Source organism: Bombyx mandarina, chromosome 01 (genome assembly GCF_030267445.1).
Source record: "Bombyx mandarina strain Sakado chromosome 01, ASM3026744v2".
NCBI classification, from domain to species: Eukaryota; Metazoa; Arthropoda; class Insecta; order Lepidoptera; family Bombycidae; genus Bombyx; species Bombyx mandarina.
Genome location: NC_143208.1, coordinates 19,814,172 through 19,835,891, shown reverse-complemented (window position 1 = coordinate 19,835,891; position 21,720 = coordinate 19,814,172). Strand labels below are relative to the sequence as shown.

Genomic DNA, 21,720 nt, shown 5'->3' with positions numbered 1-21,720 from the left:
GCCTGTTATAGCCTCTTTCAAACATAAAATCGGACCGTCCGTTGCATTGAAACATCGGCTATCGGTTCATGTGATTCTTGTAGCAGAAACAATTCAGATTGCCTATCGAGTTCACTAAAATGAAATTATATATTACGGCAGCTCGTTGGTCCTCCATACGTCCAGACTGGGCCCTCATGATCAGAGCGAAGAAATCGTCATCGGGCACGGTCTTGGGACGAGGGTCGGCCTTGGGACGAGGCATCTCGGTCCGTTGATCGTCGAGCCGGGTGCCCTGGGAATTAAATAAATTTACTTTATTTGTTTGTTGCTTAGTTGGGTGGACGAGCTCACAGCCCACCTGGTGTTAAGTGGTTACTGAAGCCCATAGACATCTACAACGTCACCCACCTTGAGATATAAGTTCTAAGCTCTCAATATAGTCACAACGGCTGCCCCACCCTTCAAACCGAAACGCATTACTGCGTCACGGCAGAAATAGGCGGGGTGGTGGTGGTGGTTGTGCAGACTCACAAGACGTCCTACCACCAGTAAAAATCTCCTTTAAACATATTGCATATAATTTTATATTAACCATAGAATATTCATGAAGGCAATAAATAGATAAGTGGGGCATTTGTATTAAAATGGCAGCCACCTCGCCCATCGAACTAAACATATTACTAATGACGGCCAACCAGACAAGCTGATGTAGCTGAAATCATATTTATGGTGTTATTAAATTATTAAGCTTTGGGATACATGGGCAGAGAAGTTCAGAGGACCACCGAAACCTATAGACCCTTTGTGAATGTCATGAATGCGGGGTGCGAACTCCAATTGTTATAAAAGCGATCCCAAGACTATGATAATATTCAGTTTCTCTTATCGTTTCTCGTAGATTCACAAATGCCTTCTATCCATATCCATTTGAATATTATTTACTTGTCGTGGTGAATTTGTTTGTTCCGCTTCCATATTTCAATTACACAACCACTCATCATGAACTTTTGCCTACATGTTGTCCGGAGTACAGTAAATGACACAGGATACTTTTCATCTAAAAAAAGTATTTCCTATTCCTGAGCAATATACGGAGCAGGAGCACGTGGCTACATTCGTATGTTCATCATGAATTAGTCTTATATCGCTAACGCTTTTATGATTACCGTAGAAACATCTTACATGCAATTAAAGTTACTGTTATAATAGAATAACAACTCAGAGTTTAAACGCATTTAAATGCAGAGCGCGCGATTTTTATAGCAGAGTCGGTTGTAATTACCTGTGCAGGCCTACAACACGATCTACCAAAGATAGACTTGAAGTTCATTAATTTGAAGTCGTCGTGGCCTAAAGGATAAAACGTCCGGTGTATTCGTGTTGAAGCGATGCACCGGTGTTCGAATCCCGCAGGCGGGTACCAATTTTTCTAATGAAATACGTACTCAACAAATGTTCACGATTGACTTCCACGGTGAAGGAATAACATCGTGTAATACAAATCAAACCCGCATAATATAATTTGCGTAACTACTGGTGGACCTCTTGTGAGTTCGCGCGGGTAGGTACCACCACCCTGTCTATTTCTACCGTGAAGCAGTAATGCGTTTCGGCTTGAAGGGTGTGGCAGCCGCTGTAACTATACTTGAGACCTTAGAACTTATTCTCAAAGTGGGTGACGCATTTACGTTATAGATGTCTATGGGCTTCAGTAACCACTTAACACCAAGTGATCTGTGAGCTCGTCCACTCATCTAAGCAATAAAAAAAAATAGTATTATTCTAAAAAAAATACCTGTACACGAGCAATCATGTCGAGGAAATCGTCCTCCGGCTTGGCGCCGGCGACGCGGGCGGTGCGGAGGCCGGGTAGCGAGGTCCCCTTCATTTCCTTGGACAGCTTCTTTTTAATCGGGCGCAGCTCGGCGCGCTGGGAGTCCATGCGCTCGGATTGGAGATCGGTGATCATGTCCAAGAGCGCCTCGTTCGAACTGAAATATCAGTTGGACGACGTTGGCGTACGAGCAAATGCATAAAAAATCACCACCAAGCTATTGACAATGTCAGCATTTTTATAAAATGTTACCAAACGCGAGCAGTAGTGAACATATTTAAAGTTACGTTTAATCTAAATATAACTTTATATAAAAAAAAATTCCTCCCCGACATCTTTTTTCATATTAAGCGCAGGAACGCTATCCCTCCATCACTCTTTAGATTAGGTTACCCTATACCGTGGGCAGCGAAGGTCAAGTACCTAGAAGCCACCCTCGATAGAGGGATGTTATTGTTTCCGCACATAAAATTCGTTCCGATCGTAGATTCAGCGGAGCACTGCTATTGCTAGGGCAGATGTTAGCATGTTTTTTCAGGTTGAGCCCCACAAGTTGTGATAGCCCATCAGTCAGTGTGGAGCCAGGGGTAGCCCCTAAGGGTCTTTTCATATAGGTAGCCAAAAATGACAAAAAAGGGAAATTAAAAACATAGCGCTAGTTGTGATTAAAAACATATTTACGGTTTAATCTCAAATTTATTATATTCAACTTACGGACCATTAAAGTTTTACTTGTCAAATAGGTATAAAGTATTTGAAACATTAGAAAATTTATGCTGTACAGTGGCTTAAAGAGCATGTCTTCGATTCGCGGATTTTAGAAAATACAGCAGAGTTAAGGCGCGTATTGACAGTTTTATTAACTCTCTAATAAGAACTAAGTACCGCCGATAGCATAACAAAATCTATACAGAAAAAAATGGAACAAAAGTCATAGGCGTTGTAATTTAATAGAGAACGTATGTACTAAGTTGACTAATATCGGCAATACGGTTCACGTGCGCCACACTGATTCTTCCAACACTCGATAACCGGGAAAGGGATAGATTTTATGTGTTTTTGTTTTAATAAGCGCAACAATAAAAATCCATTAGTCCTGCACACAATTTCACCGCATCTAACAAATATAAATAGCATATACCTTCACAAGCGTGTTATCATTGTAATACAACAATATCGACCTTCATTTCTAAGGGCCTTTTACACAAAATAACATGAATATACTCGGAACAAAGACTTGTAAAATAATATAACCTCTTATTTTACTCACAATCTAATATTTTATAAGTCTATACAATTTTCGAAGCTTACTTTGAAGTCTGACTGATATGACTATCTTGGAATTCTAGGGAAAGTTTGTTATCCACAGAAACTGCATTAGCTTGCGGCAAATGTCTGGAAATGTTCCCACTCATTTTGCGTCACGACTATTAAATATAATAAAACAACTATCTCGAAACGAAGACAAGCTGCGTATAAAAGACGCCGTGAATGGAAAATTAGCGTATGCTAAATATAATCTTTGAACGTTTAGTATTATACAAGACAACGTCACAAGCAATACGGTTGCGACACGCTTACAAATATGCTATATTGACTCGAAGCGTATTTTGAATTTAAATCTGATGAACACTGGCGAATAGCGGTACCGTCAATTAAAAAAAAGCATGATTGGAAAGTCAGGACTTGTGCAGACGGGAGAATGTTTAAAGGAAAAAATAACAACAAGACAGTGTCTAATAAAACAGGTATTAACGTCTGCACGGTCAGGAGTGCGGATTGTACACTTCAGTCAAAATAAAACATTACGATTCTATTCAATTAGTGCATTTGTAGATGATCCGAATATGGTGCCACAACTGTTTCACAAATAACGTATGAACAATCTTGTATATTTGACATACAAAGTGTGTAATAGTCACAAACTCATCTAGACATTTTCATTCTGTAATTGTGTCCAATACATTTTTTTACTAACTGTCATCGCAATTAAAGTCGCTCTGTAGTGCCTAGTTCATAAAATATTATATCTACTTGTTAATCAAAGTTCGATACTGATGAAGGGGATTCAAAGGCGTTGTTGGCGTCATAGATACGTAATGCGTCCCCTAAAGCCTTCGAGAGTGTGCAAAGAACGAATACCAGATTTCTTTTCAAATATTTATAAGTGAATAATAATTTTTACGATTTCATTTTGCTTGGTAGACATTAAATTTAGGTGTAAAGTTTCTGTTGCTAAATTTGGAGATTAATGGCGTATTTTTTTTTTTTGTTTCCTGAATTTAACACCGGAAATGTGCGGAAAGTAGTTCATTCTAATTCCGAATATTACGTGGCGAAAATTGTATATAAAGGAATAGAAAGAAATGATGCCTGGGAACATCCCGCCAAACAACACAGCTGTTCCAAGTGGTAAGGTGGGACACAGTAGCGAGTGGCGTGATGGCTATGTTGACGACTTTATCTCAAACATCTCTTCAGAACACTTGTGATTATACAAGCTTTTTGTTATTACAAAAATATATTGTAGATATGATATCTACGCTACACTGTCAACTATGTTTAAAAAAATAATGATCTCAAACATTTTTTCAAACAAACGAGAGTACAGTAATAGATTTTGATTTAATTACTGACAACACTAAAAAAAATACTTCTCGCTAGGTTAAATTCTGAAGGTAAATAATAATCACAAATTCCTGGTAAGTTTCAGTTTGCAATTACTAAGGGATCCGAAGAGAGAAATGTCGTTACAATTAATTGCGAAACCTTTGAAGCTATATAAATAAACATTATTCGATAAATGCTCAAAGTTTAACACACATTAAGTATAAAACTATACTCCGAAAATAAGAAATAAGAAGATTATATTACATTATACAATCATGTTAATTTTCACAGTGGGACGTCGTTTCGAGGAAACAAAACTGTCTATTTTTGTTATTTAACATGAAGCCAATGAAGTATTTCTGGAAAGTGTTTGAAAATTTTATAGAAGATTTAGTGCGCCCTAATTACAACTTTCAAACATATATATTAAAAAATGAGAGGTGGTTCATAACTTATCCCTCGGTCCCCCCCAACTAGACTTACGCATCATCACCGTAGCGCTAATATTATTGTCTAACTCAACTTTCTCACTAATTCCAATTGGCACAATCTGATATTGTTTACTATGTTCTGGTTAACATACTTCCTATTTACAGTATGTTTTTTTTACTTATATTGCATGATTTCTTAATAGTTAATGATTCCTGAAATAACAGAGTAAAGGAGACATAAATCTCATTTTCAACAATTTAATAATCATTGCTGAATCAAGAGGGGAGACGAAAGGGGAAGGTGACGTTGTGCATAAAAATCGAAAGTTACAGACCATAACATTCTCAAGGTCTAGGAGACGAACTGCATTTAACGAAGTTGTTGTCAAAACACAGTCAAGTTGCTTTCAGAACATAGTTAACGCTGTAACGATGTCTTTACCATCTACGAGTGGTCCCTCAGTACTCGAATTTCGACTATAATTAATTGAAATTATACTTATTATTTCAATATTTTGGGCATTATTATGGTTTTATTGTCAAACACTATTATGCTTATATAATCACAGATTTCGTCAAGGCTACACTAAAGACAAACAATATTAATCTATTCTCAATTTGATCACAGACTTTGAATATTAACAAAAGTTTGACAATAAACAGAGAGTATGTATGTATATGTATGTGTTGTGTGCATTGTAGTGTAATGGTGTAATAGTAGGTGTGTAATGTTTTTTTTTACTGATTTAATTTTTATTAACATTCTGCACTCCTATATATTCTCTTATAAGTGTGGGAAATGTCGTAATTCTCCGTCTGCGCTATTTTCTTAAAAAGGGGTACAAAGTTTTTGCTTCACGTATTAATATATAGATAATGTTATAAAGTTGACGCAATGTTAGAAACCGTAGGTAGCTCGCATTTTTCACTCTCTATTTTATTTAACTAAAAGAACCAAGGCTGTAAGATCGCTATCACGAAAATTAGTGGATTTGAAGCGTTCAAAACGATTATATTCAATTCATATGTAATTTAAATACTATTCACCAATCGCGAATCTACTATAAAATATTATATAAACGATAAATACTTCTAAGAAACTAAATTGTGTTTTTTTCTGTTACATAAAATCGTATTTATTTTCAACTAATAATTTAAAAACACGATCCTTGCTGTGAATATAAAAAAGATGTCATTAAGCTGCCTAAATCACTAGCTAACTAACTAACAAAATAATTTACAATATTCCAGGTGTTTCTTTAATAATATATAATTATCTAATTTGACATTATTACATATAAATACAAAATATTACATATAAATATGCAACATTTTCCTTTCAAAGAAAATGTTGAAAATAGTAAAATTAGAAAACTGATTGATACGTACGCCATCAAATCCTTGTTACAAGCCTTCATAGTTAATAATAAATAAAAGTAATAAAACACTGTGCGTTATTATTTATAACTCCGTGATCCGTGGTACCGCGACGAGATCACGAGAGTCGAATGAAAACTGCCGCCCTGCCCAGAGCTACGTGGCGGAATGATCACGCTCGCGTTCAAGTGACGAACAAATAAGGCTCTCAGCAGACCTGGTGATTTGTTGATACGCGAATATTGTTTTATTATCTTTTATATTACTATATTGGTCAACTTTTGCATTTCGGTTCTACACCATATAACGTTTGTAATAAGCATCTTCAGAGGACCTAAGGTGTATTACGTGTAGTCAAGATGAAAATAATGCTAATATTCACGATCCTCATAGTTCCTTAGTGTTTCAAGGTTACTTAAACGGTTTATTAAAGTATTAAGTTAATTAGATTGTTTTTTAAATTTAATTTATCATAAATACTTTAGTCACCGAAAATAAAATAAGTTTGGATAATTATTGGTGACAGGGCGTATGAAGCCCGCACGGTTAGGTACCACCGTCCTGTCGGAAAACGTTCAGTCATGCCATTCGATTTGAATGGTAGATAGCCATTGCACAGTAAAATTGCGACTCCGATATCATGTTTTAAGGTTCTCGGCGTCATTGTGATATCTATGGGCTCTAGTAACCGCTTAACACCGAGTAGACTTTAAGCTCTTTCTCACATTTAGTGTAGGAAAAGTTATCTATGAGAGTGAAAACCACAGGGTATCCGTAATTTGTAAAATAATTTATAAGTCGTCAACATACTATTTACCATCACGCCACTCGATACTGGGTTTCACCTTTCCACTTGGAACAGCTGTGTTGTTTTACGAAATGCTTCCAGGCATTATCATTTCATTCTATTTCTTTATATTCAATTCTCACCACGTTATATTCGGCTTTAGAATGAACTATTTCCACACGTTTCCGGTGTTTGATTCAGTAAATCTCTTTCTTTGAATCTCCTTTATCGGTATCGAACTTTGATTAACAAGTAGATATAATATTTTAAGAACTAGGCACTACAGAGCGAATTTGATTGCGATGACAGTCGGTAACGAAACGTATTTGAGTATTTGACACAATTGCAGAATGAAAATGTACGCAGCGAGGTTTATTTACAAATGTCTGATGTTTTGTGTTTTAAATAATTCCTCTAAGGCTCGCGAAAACATCAGCAAATATTAAGACATCTGTATATTTACTTTAGTTCATAGTAGTTAATAACGAAACGTATAAACAGACAATTTATCTACATATTTACATAATAATATAATGTACTAGGTATTTTCCATGCCTCTATTCTGGACCGGCACATTAGGACAACTTTAGCTTTAAGTGTGTGCATCCAGCCTAAACAAGCATGCAGCCGAAAAACATTGAAAAGTCGACAAAGCGGCAGATAGCGAGATGATGTTAAGATAACGTACAGATGTTCATACTTACGAGTCTCATATTGAAACGAGCATGATAGCGACTGTCACACAACCAAGAGTATAAAACAACAAACTCGAACTACGTGTGAGTTAATAAATAATTACAGGAATTCAACCTGCGCGGAGAAATATAACATAATTATATTTACGGGGCGAGAGACAACGAATCGACAATCTTTTGTTCAAACAATAAAAATAGACTATTTCGCGAACGCGCTATATATAGCCATTTAAAATAAGTTCGGTACAAATGTGAACGAAGAATTATAGAAACATGTCTTCGTATTTGTTGATTAATAATACGATTAAACTCCTACCTAGCTAACTTACGTTTTGTCTTCGGTAGTCATGAGCTTCACAAAGATAACGTTTCGTAACAGAAATAACCCGTGGAAACGAGTAACCAGTGAAACTTTAATATTTAAATGGGTCTAAAACAGACTGTAACATCAATATCGTGCGATAAAGTTTTAATACATTAGCCATGTCGTTCGTTATCCCCGAAATAGATAAGTGACGCCAGCGAGCGGCCTTAAAGGCTTACGGTGTCGCGATCGGTGAATCGGCTCTATTTTGATTACACACAGACTAATACTATGCTCACACTTCGCGCTATGATCTGCTATACAGCGTGTTACAAAACACCCCGTAAAAAATATCAATAATTATCAAAGCCGTCAGGGAACAAGGCCTACGTTACTATTTTACCTAATAATTATCTACTTTATTGTTTTTCTATTTTTCATTCATAAGTGTTTGCTACCTCAGTACAAGAATGTCATTACACTCAAGTACTGGCTTCAAAAAAAATCATGTTGGAAAAAAAACATACTGTCAATTTCAAATCTTCTAATCGATATCCTAAAAATATTTTATTTTTTGGGGTATGTTATACGGCGTTACTACGGTTCTTCAATATTGCGAATGGACTCGTTATAGGGCCTCATTTAACTTTTCAGCTTTACGGGTAGTTTTGTAACACCCTGTATACTGATGCGTGAACAAGGGGATTCGTTGGAAATAATAAACTTGCATATAACTCGATCGATTGAGCTCAAATTTATGAATTCTGTTCATGACCTAACACAATACTGGAAAGGTTTAGAAATATAATTTGATTAACTTTCAATGCACTCTTTCGTGATTCGATTATTGGCGCAGCGAAGCACGCTAAAGGGTTATCAGTCTACAGAAGATATTGTGCCATTTAACAACATTGACGTCACAGAACGCTGAGCAACAGCACTAACTAATGAACAATCGTGAACAGCTGCAATACTTTACTTGTCTCGTATACATACAATCTAAGGTCATACCATACATCACACAAAACAGAGTTTGATTCTATGAGAATTTTACCGAAATTGAATTAGGAGGGTTAATCGATCGTTTCTGGAGACGTGTTTGAATGTAGATAATATAATATTGACATTTAAGTTTTTTTTTTTTTTTTATTGCTTAGATGGATGGACGAGCTCACAGCCCACCTGATGTTAAGTGGTTACTGGAGCCCATAGACATCTAGAACGTAAATGCGCCACCCACCTCGAGATATAAGTTCTAAGGTCTCAGTATAGTTACGACGGCTACCCCGCCCTTCGAACCGAAATGCATTACTGCTTCACGGCGGAAATAGGCGGGGTGGTGGTACCTACCCGTGCGGACTCCCAAGAGGTCCTACCACCAGTGATTACGCAAATTATAATTTTGCGGGTTTGATTTTTATTACACGATGTTATTCCTTCACCGTGGAAGTCAATCGTGAACATTTGTTGAGTACGTATTTCATTAGAAAAATTGGTACCCGCCTGCGGGATTCGAACACCGGTGCATCGCTTCATACGAATGCACCGGACGTCTTTATCCTTTAGGCCACGACGACGTCATAAGTGATATTAACAAAAAATCACGTAAATTTTGGGGCCTTGTGTATGATGTTAAGTATATCTCTATCAAGATCACACGCTAGGCGGTCTTGATAGAGGTTTAGCGAAGTGTAAAGACATAACTAGATGAAAGCTTACTACATTGAGTTATGGGTATGGCCGGCTCTTCTGCTGCTTGCCCGTAATTAGTTAACTAAATCGTTAGGCACCGATTTACTACATCTAACCACGACAGGCATGTGATTACATGGGAGTTTTATTTATTTCATCACTAAAATCTAACATTTACGCTTTTCTTTACTCTGTGCGAATGAGTTTTTTTTTATAGCTTAAATGGGTGGACGAGCTCTCAGCCCACCTGGCGTTAAGCGGTTACTGGAGCCCATAGACATCCACAACGTAAATGCGCCACCCACCTTGAGATATAAGTTCTAAGGTCTCAAATACGTCTTTGACGGCCGTCTGTTGTAGTGGTAAGTGACATGGTCACTACACAAGGTGGTCGCGGGTTCGAATCCCGCCAAGGGAAGATATTTTGTATGAATAATATAAAATGTCTTTTCCAGGGTTATGGATGTATATTAAATATATGTATGTGTATAATAAAAATCTTACATTTATTTCCGTTATCTGGTACCTGTAACACAAGTTCTTTACGAACTTACCACAGGACTAGTTAACGTGGCGTGGTTATAAATATATATATATATATATATATATAGTTACAACGGCTGCCCCACCCTTCAAACCGACACGCATTACTGCTTCACGGCAGTAATAGGCAGGGTGATGGTACCGATACGTGCAGACTCACAAAAGGTCCTACCACTAGTAATAGAGCTCATGGCTCATTTGGTGTTAAATAGTTACCGGAGCTGACAGACTTTGCAACGCGAATGGTACCGTCCCGTTTAAGAGATAAGGCCGTAGTCTCAGTTATGCTTATAATATTATAGCAGTCCGACCCTTCGAATGGGAGCGCATGACAGGTTCGCGGCAGAAATAGGAAAGATGGCGGTATCGGCCCGTGTCAGCTTACAATACGTACGATACCTTATTGACCATGTAAATACGAATAAAGCTCGTGTTCACGCTCGATGAAGGAATATATAGATAAATATCGTGGCCACTAATTTCCACCATCAAAATCTTTGGCCAGCCCATACCGTGGGCCTCGAAGGCCAAGTACCTAGGCGTCAACTTCGACAGATGAATGACATTCTTTCTTAATATAAAAACCGTCCGCGAACCGCGCTCTTACTCGATCGACTCTAAATTCTCCTTCGTAACAAGGTGACACTCACAAAACTTGCATACGTTCCGTCATAACCTATGCAAGTGTAGTGATAGCTAACGCGCCTCGTACACACATTAATTCTCTCCAGGTAATCGAATCTCGTTTCTGCAGGAGAGTCGTCGGAGCATCGTGGTACGTGAGGAATGCTGATCTTCACGACGACCTTAATCTAAAACCGTAATATTCCTTAAGACACTTATGTATGTGAGACATTTACTTAGTTAAGATATGTACTTAAGATTATTGCGTAAGTAGGTAAGTTAAGTGAGTGTCAGAACGCTACTTTGATAAAGCGGCGCACACCATAACCCTATTACGGTGACGACTCTTAAGACGCCTCTAATTACATATCTGATCTAGGCGACGCGCATGACGGGGCAACGCAAAGCCGCTGTTGCCCAAAACATGTCTTGTGAAATCCACAGATCCGTTCTCGATGCTTTTAGGTTATTCAAGCACCCGTCACCGTCCTCGTAGAAGAGTTCGATGTAGGGCTAGCCCACAGATTGGACCCATTGAGTTTCTTGTCGGTGCGTCTCTGAATTTATCAGTTCCGGTAGTAGATGCAGCGAAACACTGCTCTTGCTAGGGCCAGTGTTAGCAAACTGCCTCAGGTTGAGCTCGTGAGCCAGCGATTAGGGAGTAAAGTTACTATTTTGTTTTGTAATAGTCAAGCGATGCACGTGTATTGGGTAACTAACATGCGAGTTCACTAACGTGCGTATGTGTAACTTAATCATGTATTTCATTTTATGAAAAACAGAATAAGTTGATTTATAAATCTTATTTCTATTGCTTTTCTGATAAACAAGCTCATAGACACTATGTAGCGGTAGCTCTATGGTTATCGGAGTCCATAAACATTACACAGTAAGTAAATGTCGCAACCCAGTCTTATGCATGAGGTCCAAGTCTCAAGTGTATTGTATACCGGTCGTTGCACCCTTCAAACCGCCACGTTTAACTGCTTTGCGACAGGGAAAGGTAGGTTGAACTACCGTGCGGGTTTAGAATTCGATTCACCAGTAATAAATGCCTGTTGGCAGTATAAACTACTCAGAGGATGCTGCTGCTCATTCTCCGGTGAATCGCTTAACCACATTTTACGATACCCAAGAGAAGGGGTGATGCTAGTCTAGGTCGACACCACACGGCCAAAATGTAACTTCACTAATACACTACAGTTACATTGTTATGTCCAGAGAGACGGTTGTGTATAAGCACCTTGGCTGCCTGCGTAAAATATCAAATCCAGATGACAAACAACTTTTTAAATAAAATGTAGCTATCATTATTAAACAAAAGTGGCGGATTAAAGGCGATTGCATGCAGCAGAGATGCGAATGTTGCGATGGATCTGTGGAGTAACTAGAATGGATAGAATGAGGAATTAATATGCTAGAGGAAGCCTGAAAGTGGCACCTGTGACAGAGAAGTTGAGAAGTGCGCGTTTGGGATGGTATGGTCATGTGATGAGACGAAATGACAATGAGATTGTTAAGAGAGTTTTAATTATGAATGTGAAAGGTTTTAGAGGAAGAGCCTTAGACCTAAGAAAACATTTATGGATTGCGTGACAGACGATATTTGTGAGAGGGGAATGAGCGAAGAAATGCTGTATAATAGAGAAGGAGAAAACATGTTGCGTCGACCCCAGCTCACTGGGAGAACAGCAGGCGAATGATGATGATCATTATTAAATAAAAATAGTCTACCATTATTCTGTTTTTTTGTTCTAGCTTAATTGTAAGAACGAGTTCATGTTCCATCTAGCGTTGAGCTAGTGGCTACCCGAGCCAATTTTAAACAAAGTGGATTTCGTCACTCAATTTGAGATACGAGGTCGAAGTTTCAATTAAATTTTAACAACGACTGTCCTGTGCTATGCGCCAGAACGCATGACTACATCGAGGCAGATACTGACGGGATTTAGGTAACTGCCATTCCAGTTTCCGTTTGGTATACGAGAGAACGTCACATTACCAGTAATTACTATTTTTTGTTTAATTTTCCGTGTTTGTGTCTATTTAGTAACTTTAATTAAAACCCAAGTTATGTTTTATTTCTACAACGATCTGTGTCAGATTGTCCCATCGGAATATCACATCATTCAATGCAAGTCCGCTTCAATATTTATTTCCTGCTTTATAGTAGAGCGCTTTTTAAAAATTATTATCTCCGTCGCAAATTCTAGTTCGGAAATGAATTCCCTCCGCGGTTTTTCTAGGTAGAAACGAGGAAGGGATTAGCGTTAAGCGGTTCCCGCAAAAAAAAACGTAAATGTCGCCGCCGCCCGCAGCGAGGAGATGAGAGATGGACGTCGAAGTTTCGATTGCATTACCAGAACCCAATAGTCACAATTTCAATGTTTGAGTCGCACTAAGCGATGGATGCAACAGAAATAGACATTTTTTCAAGTCGCACTCTTCCTAAGTTCATTTGTAAGTTTGTTCCTGTTCTATGAGTGACGTACCATTTGCCTGATGGTATTGAAATTTAGTATACGTGCTGTTAATACTCCACAGAAGTTTCTCGCACCGTTCGTTATTCAATGTGACGTGTTTAGCACATTTTTTTCCCGAATAATTGTCTCCTATGTAAAACTCTGATATAGTCAGACACGATAGATCATATATACGTCTAAACATGTTTCGTGCATCTCGGAAACAACTTTAAATATGTAGATCAAGTTTTAAATATTATTACGAATTGATAGGGCCAGGTACAGTATTTTATAAAGCGATAGTAATTTGCTGATATTTCGGCATATCAGTATTCAACCACAACGTAATCGAACCTTTGCTTTCTCACAAAATCGTTCCCCTTATTCCTAGATGTAGTAGGTACTTGTAGATCGCAATCCTGCTGTCAAAGTTTGGTGTGACAAATATAAAAGGAAAGTGTATATATAAAGCGGAGGCAAAAACTTTCTTCCGTCGAGTGTACTCAATACAACAAATCGCTTCCGAGCCAACAAAGTCCTTCACAAGCAGTGCAGTGTTTGACTTACTTAACTATTGTACATTCAAAACAAAATTGTTTTTTTAAGTTCGAAAACGGAAGTTGCATCCGACACGATCAAGAAAGTTTAAGTGAAAGGTTTTGCCGAACTATAAGTTATTTGCAACGTATCGTTTGTACGTTCGATCCGTGGTGCGAGATTTATCTGTTGATATTCAGAGCCTCCAGGCAGAGCTAACAAATACACATGGAAATAAATCATCAAGTGTATTTTAAGGTACAATTCGTCATCGTCATCATCTTTCTCGTCCCATTGAGAATAATTTAAGTAATAGGCTTTTTTGCATTACGTTGCATTCTTATCAGCCTATCGACAAGTTGTGCAGCTGCCAGTACTGAAGTCTCGTGAACATTTTAAGCTTTAAGTAGACGTTATGCTTTCAAAAGCACTAGAAAGTAGCATCTTGAAACTGCGACTTGTATTATTTTTTTGTATCTACTGTTTATTCTTAGATATTTATGGAAAGATTACATTTCATTCGTTGTATTAAATTACTTTTTTTAAATAAGACTAAAGTTAGAAGCTGATAGAGTTAAAGGTAGAAATTCCACGATAACTCATTTGTCGTGGGCACCGCTAACTACATAATATATATCCAACTCAGGCGATCGCGCAATACACACAGCTGGCGCCACCCGAAACATGTCTTGTCGGATCCCCCAGATTCATTCTCGGTGCTTTTAGGAGCCTCAAGCACCGGTCACCATTCTCGTCGAAGTCGTCGATGACGACGAAGAGTTCGACGAGTGAACTAACCCACACACACTGAGTTTCTTGTCGGATCTTCTCAGTGGGTCGCGTCTTCGATCCGGTGGTAGCACTGCTTTTGCCAAGCCAAATTTTAGCAAATTCTCTTAGACTGAGCCTCAAACCAAGGTAGCTCCTCGAGGTTAGTACATATAATAAGTGCATGAATCGATCCTCAAACTTTGTACGCTTTTCGACGCGTTTTTGCGTAATTTCCAATGGACAAACCACTAAGATCTTTATTGTTACTTTAGACGAGACTAGACGCATGTTAAATAGTTATAAGAACCTAGAGGTGCCACTGCATGTCCGAAGCGTCCGTGGGCTAGTGAGTGAGACAAACGGTTAGCCGGATAAGTTACTTTCCCGAATTATCCTGAAAGTTATTCAAGTGTGATGGTCCAGAGGGAAGCCTGGATGGCATCACACAGAGTAATATACAGAGTAACAAGAGATAGCTGTAACATTACTTACTCGTACTGCTTGCTGCCGCTGCTAGAAGAGCGGAACAGTTTGCTGGAGCTGGGCTTCGGCTTCTCAGTTGGTTTGGGAGTCTCTTGGATTTCTTTGGTCTCCACAAGGGTGGCTCGCTGCTCATCCATCCTCTCGGATTGGTATTTGGATAGCAAATCGAGGAAGGACTCCATGGGGCTGTCTTCGGATTCCGAACGCATCAGCACGGCTTTCTTCTGGGCGTCCTCAGGGTCCTTCTTACCGTCGGGTGTCAACTGCGTTATACATTATTTAGTTTATTATAATAATTTATGATAATTCGTTTTGTGTATCTTAATATAATGAATATACTTTAATATATTGCTATGTATTAAACGGTAGGTGTTCATTGTATCAACCGGTCAACGCCACCCAACTAACTGCATTTGAACAATGACTATCATAAGTCAAAAAGCACACTTGCCTCACAAATAGAGGCTTTTTTTTACTGCTTAGATGGGTGAACGAGTTCACAGCCTACCTAGTGTTAAGTGGTTACTGGAGCCCATGGACATCTACAACGTAAATGCCGCCACCCACCTTGAGATACAAGTTCTAAGGTCTCACGTATAGTTACAACGGCTGCTCCACCCTTCAAACCGAAACGCATTACTGCTTCACGACAGAAATAGGCAGGGTAGTGGTACCGCGCGGACTCACAAGAGGTCCTACCACCAGTAAAACAAGAGGTCCTACCACCTGTAACACAAGAGGTCCTACCATCTGTAAAACTGATACATTAAGGATACCGTGCAACAATTATATGACAAAATAGGGCAAAATGTGAAAAAAAAGTATTGAAGAAATTACTTGTATCAGGGACAGCTGCTCCATGCTCTGCCTCCTCACACGAAGGGCGTTGAAGGGCGTCTGGCTGGAGCCGGCTTGGTCTGGCGGGGCGGGCTGAGCTGCGGCAGCCTCGGCGAGCGGCGGGAGCCCGAGCACCTTGCGGAGGTCGTTGATGTTCATCTGTGCCGTGGCCATCCCCAGCACATCACAGATCTGTTATTAATAACACGAATGCGATTAAATATCACATTTTTTTAAGTACAATCTTCAAAATGTTGGCGTCCTACATGGGTATTTCAGTGGTGCTAAAAAAAATTTTTTATTTTTTTTATTGCTTAATTGGATGGACGAGCTCAGAGTACACCTGGTGCTAAGTGGTTCCTGGAGCCCATACACATCTACAATTACACACATATACACATGGACATATAAAATTGTTTATTTATTTAATTATATCTCAAGTGAAGTTTCAATAACGTAATATGATTGATGTATGTGTATGCTTTGAAGAGTTCCAATACGAGCATAGAACGGTACAAGCGCGACCGCGGCCTGTATCGACTGACAAACGACTCCGATGATTGTCGCCGAATTCAAACGCACATCAAAGTATTAGTACTCCCGGAACGAATCACGATTTGTTCGCCCACATTTCAATTGCTCGGAAAATTCTGCAACCTTTCCTTTGAATGTAACGTCGTCAATAAGCTGTTCAGGAGAAGAGGGAGTGTCTTCAAAGCGTGCCGTGGTAATAAGGAGACACCGTTAGATCTTAACTTTCATTTTTTTTATCGCTTAGATGGGCGTACGACCTCACAGCCCACCTGGTGTTAAGTGGTTACTGGAGCCCATAGACATCTACAACGTAAATGCCACCTATAATCATAGCTGTAAATGTACAATATGTATGTATAATATGCTATAAAAACTAAGCTGCTAAATGAGACACGAACTGAATTGCTCCTGTATGAGATGTAATGTAATAGCGATATTTTTAATTTCTATTTGAAACATCCAATAATTAGATGAGTGCACAGCTCAGTAATGTTGTAACATTATGATTATTCTCGATGTAGTTTAGGTCAATTTTTTTTTTACGGAATTACTTATTTTGTTTTTTGTCTTTTTCTTGGAGTTAACTATTAGCTTTATTATTTAAAGAAACCTTATTCGAAAATAGCCGCATCGATTTCGTAGTACAATATGAGAGAACCAATTTTATTTTAAAATTATGAATATTAGATTATTTGCCTCTAATGTCTAAATAATTTAATATTTATATGTACGATATAAAGTTCAATTTTCGTCAAAGGTAAAAATTACATAAACAATTTTTTTACTACATTTTTTTAATGTTTTATTATTTATTATGTTTCGATACGTGTGTGTACGAGAACAAATAATTGTAAGACACCTCACCACCGAGCGACTTGTGAGCACGCACAGGTAAGACTCACCAACCTGCCTATTTTTTCCGCGGAGCAGTAATGGGTTCTAGTTTTGCGTGGGACAACCTTTATCTAATGCAGTTGAGTTTTCGGCCTCATGTCCCAAGATGGGTCGCGGTATTCATGTTGTGCTATAAGCATATCGGCTTTGGTAACCACTTAATAACAGATGAGCCGTCGTTTCAAAAATCAAACCATAATTTGACAAATAGTAAAACTTATGGTTGGTTCAAGCAAATAGAAGAAAATTATGGCACACAGAGAAGTTGTGATTTTCAAAATTGAAAAATATAATATATTTTTTGATAATTAAACCGTACGCGATCACTCATTATTAGTTAAAAAATATTTAAATTATAATTTTATTTGCCTTAAATATTTAATCACACTTGTTCTTTATTTTTTCTTTCGATTCCGCACTTACATTAGTGAAAAATATGAAAAGCCGTTGACGATTTCGAACGTAAGTATTGCGAAGTTTTCCCGCTAGAGAAGAGTGTAGGTAAAGCGCGCGATGAGTCGCGGACCGCGCTGTGCAGCGCTGTGAGACCACTGAGCGGCCGCCCCCGGCCGCGCGCACCCCGGCCCGACCCCCCGGGACCCGAGCCCCGCCGGAACCGAACGCCACCTAGCCTCTCGCTATGCACTAAATAACTTTAATGGAAACTGCAACACTATAATTTCATACTGTGGATGGTTCGCAAATTCGTTCGGAAAATACGTAAGGAAACACTGGACAGTGGACGTCCTCATTTCGGAAATACATTATGCGAATTACTTATGTGCGATGTGAACGTATTCCTGAATATGTGAACAAGACAAAAACATTAAAACGAGTGGGTAACTGATATTACTGACCTCTTTCGAAATTGTATAATGTTCAATGGCATAATACAATGCTTTCTCGTGGTTGCCGAGAGCCGCGTGGGCGTTGCCCAGAGACCAGCAGGCCCTGCCTTCGCCAACGCGATCCTGAAGCTTCCTGGCCGCCTCCAGGTGCCTAGCATGGTACTCTTCCGCAATTCTATACTCCCGGAGTAACGTGTACGTATTTCCTAAGGAGTAGCAGGCTTGTGCGACCACCGCTTCGTCTTTTAGTTCTTCGGCAATCGCCAAAGTCTGTCTGAGAACAATTTATTGACGATCATCGAGAGTCACCTGACTGAGTTGTGGAGAGGACGAGCACAGCACAAAAACGCAAAGCAAAATATGTATGTCACACAAACATAAACAAAATTAAAATTAACAAAACATTAAACAAATAAATCAATCGGCAAGGAATCGCGCAAGTAGCCGGCAGCGTTGCTGTGTGCAAACATTATTTTACATGCTGTGTAAGATTTAGCTAATGAGCTAGTCACTTCTTTATATAATTATGTCGCCACTCGTTACAAATGATCATTAAAAGTACGAAGTCATAAATCAACTTGCACAATAACTAATTGTACTCACTAAAATTTACGTATGACGCTAGATACAGTTTCATGTGATACATCTGTCGAGGAGTCCTGCACTGAACAAAACACACGAATTTCGCGCGCTGCAGTCCAAACTAATATCAAACAACGTAACAGGATACATTGCTGTAATAATCTCGTTAGGAGTTTCGGTTTCACATTCGCCGTCACCTACCACGGTATTCAAACTCACTTGTAATGATCGGCCGCGTTCTCAAACTGCCCGAGGAAAATGTGTGAGTTTCCAAGATTGCTGTGGGCACGTCTTTCGGCTGCCTTGTCTTTACATTCCTTGGCCATTTCCAGTCGCTCCGTGTGGTACTGAACAGCTACATTAAATTCACCAAGCAGGTAGTAAGTGTTTCCAAGGTTGCCGCAAGCCCGACCGATGGCTAGGCGATCGTCCAGCTCACGCATGAGTACCAAATTTTGTCTAAAATCATTTGGCATATATAAACTCAACATAATAGTAGAAAAAGTTAGTTTTTGAGATCTACATTATACAAGTACATACAATGCTGTTACTTTGTTATTTAACCGGAATTTTTAAAATAAGGAGACAAATGAATATAAGAGAATAAAATATATTGATGGAAAACTCACTCATAATAGTTGACTGCTTGTAAAAGACATTCGCGCACCTCTTGGGGAAAATGTCCCGGATCGTTTTGTCCGACCTTTCCCAGATGTTTACCTTGGGCATGGTATACGTTGGCCAGGTTGTACAGAGCTCTACCCTCGCTATTTCTGTCACCCAGGGAGCGAGAGATCTCCAGGTGTCGGAGGCAGCACTGTATGGCTTCATTGAACTTTCCTATTACTTTAAGCGTGTTGCCTAGATTACCTGAAGCTTTGGCTTCGCCCAGCTTATCATTCATGGTCCTGCGAATAAAGTGACACCTTAGTAATGTGACAGAAATTTCTGAGTGTAGTATGTGTACAGAATTTTAATTTAATTTAGTTATATTTTAACGGAATTGTCGACTTAATAGTAAGTGTTCGTTGAAAATTTACCCAACTACATCTTTAGATTAGGGAACTAAACATCGATACATACGTGCTAAATGGGAACACCATTTCATTTAAATATTATCTCGTATTACGAATCTTTCAATAAATGTGAATGGACAATCTAAACAACTTCCTGTTAAAAGTATGAAACAATCACAGAAATCTCATAGCTGCAAACTCATTTATTGAAACTTAATTAAATTTCCACAAACTATCGACAAGAACTTACAATTAATTAAAATGTAGACAATAAATGTCGGAAGTTAGTCTTTCTTAGTAAAGTTAGTCTTTCTCTCTGAAGTAATTAAAATAGACGAAGGAAAATGCATTCCAAATGCGTGCAGCAACACGGCCGCGGCGAAATTCAATGATCTGATCCACACAGATTTGCAATTAAGGAGAAGTATCAATACTATTTGATGATCCGACATTATGCTCGTGTTTTATTATATCCCATGAAAATACGAAAGAAATCAACATAAGTAAAAAAAAAAACCAAGCAACATAATAATGCTCTTGTAATTAATACATATTTCTAATGTATATTATGACAGCAATATAAAATTATTTGTATAGCATGATGCAAGGTATAAGATTTGTCAACGACAAACAGAGTCGCCCGCACGAGAAGGATGGTACTTTAAATTTATCAAGTAAATTTCGGACGTTTTAGAGCATTTCAAAGGTCTGTATATACTATTCCATCCTAAAGTTATCTCTAGCTCTCGTAACTCTGTAACGACTCGCAGCAGAAGTGCATTCATTAGTGTTGGAGTTGAATGTGAATGTTTGTGTTTATTTGTTTCTGATCTATGCGCTCACGGGTCTTTCATTCGGTTGAGTTATATACCATTGCTGCTGACACTGGAGAGTATATTTTATTTATTTATTGTTCCGGTGTGTAGACGACCTCACGGCCCACCTGATGTTAAGTGGTTACCAGAGCTCATAGACATTTGAAAACAGTGACAGCGAAGCGTAGGTCGATGCTATTAAGTGAATGATTAATTGGTTCTACATAAAGCGGTACCCGGGCCTAATAGTATATTGGTATCGCGTCCGCCTTGGGATATGAGCTTGAAGTGGCTCGAAACTTTTATTCCTAGTGGTGTAGATTCTAGACATACCTTGCTAAAGTTAAATCGTGTCGATGGTACTGCACTGCTTTATGATATTCACCAAGGTAGAAATAAGCGTTGCCCATTTGGCTGTATATTGCGCTCAGAGTGCGTAGGTCATCTGTTCCCGCCTGTATCGCCGCTTGGAAGAAGGCTACTCCTGCTTTGCAGTCGCCAGCCTTGCAGAGCCTCTCACCTTCGAGAGCGAGCTCGAGACACATGGATCCTCCATCACAACTCTGAAACAATTTTCATTCCTTTACAAACATATCGACTTAAATCTAAATTTAATATCTTTAGCCTAGAGAAAAAATTATAGTAAGTTATGAAACTTGATATCAAAGAGCGGCGGGACATACGAAAAAAAAAAACATAATTGAGAATGAAACTTGGTCCATTTAAAATTTCAATTTCAATTCAAAAAACTAAATTTAAAACAAAGGAAAATTAGAACAAGTCTTTACGTAAAACTAAAAGTCATTTCAGGAGCATCATAATAGAATGGAAACTGGTTATTACGGTTTTAATCCTTTTTCCATTTCCTTTGGTGGTCTATTTCCGGGATTTCTACTTTACTTGATGAAGTTCTAATAACTATTGAAAGCTATCTTATAAAACGAATATCAAGCCTTATAGTATTATAGATTGGAAGACAAGATATCGATCTGTGTGGACTAAGATTTAAATAATTATATATCTAAAATGAATGCACCCCAAACATATCTTCAAAATAAAACG

General features: G+C 38.5%; 1 protein-coding gene across 2 annotated transcripts in view; it reads right to left on the bottom strand.

Annotated features, from left to right (window-relative positions):
- pins (G-protein-signaling modulator pins) overlaps positions 1 to 21,720 on the bottom strand; it is a 58,582-nt gene that overhangs the window by 4,702 nt on the left and 32,160 nt on the right. For both annotated transcript variants that reach the window (XM_028171075.2, XM_089732040.1), the window contains exons 2-9: positions 20,992 to 21,221; positions 19,457 to 19,735; positions 19,047 to 19,286; positions 18,255 to 18,519; positions 15,970 to 16,161; positions 15,142 to 15,395; positions 1,778 to 1,973; positions 137 to 274 (exon numbers count right to left, since the gene is read on the bottom strand). In XM_028171075.2, the coding sequence (XP_028026876.2) occupies positions 137 to 274; positions 1,778 to 1,973; positions 15,142 to 15,395; positions 15,970 to 16,161; positions 18,255 to 18,519; positions 19,047 to 19,286; positions 19,457 to 19,735; positions 20,992 to 21,221 (1,794 nt within the window). The remainder of the gene's footprint in view (positions 1 to 136; positions 275 to 1,777; positions 1,974 to 15,141; positions 15,396 to 15,969; positions 16,162 to 18,254; positions 18,520 to 19,046; positions 19,287 to 19,456; positions 19,736 to 20,991; positions 21,222 to 21,720) is intronic.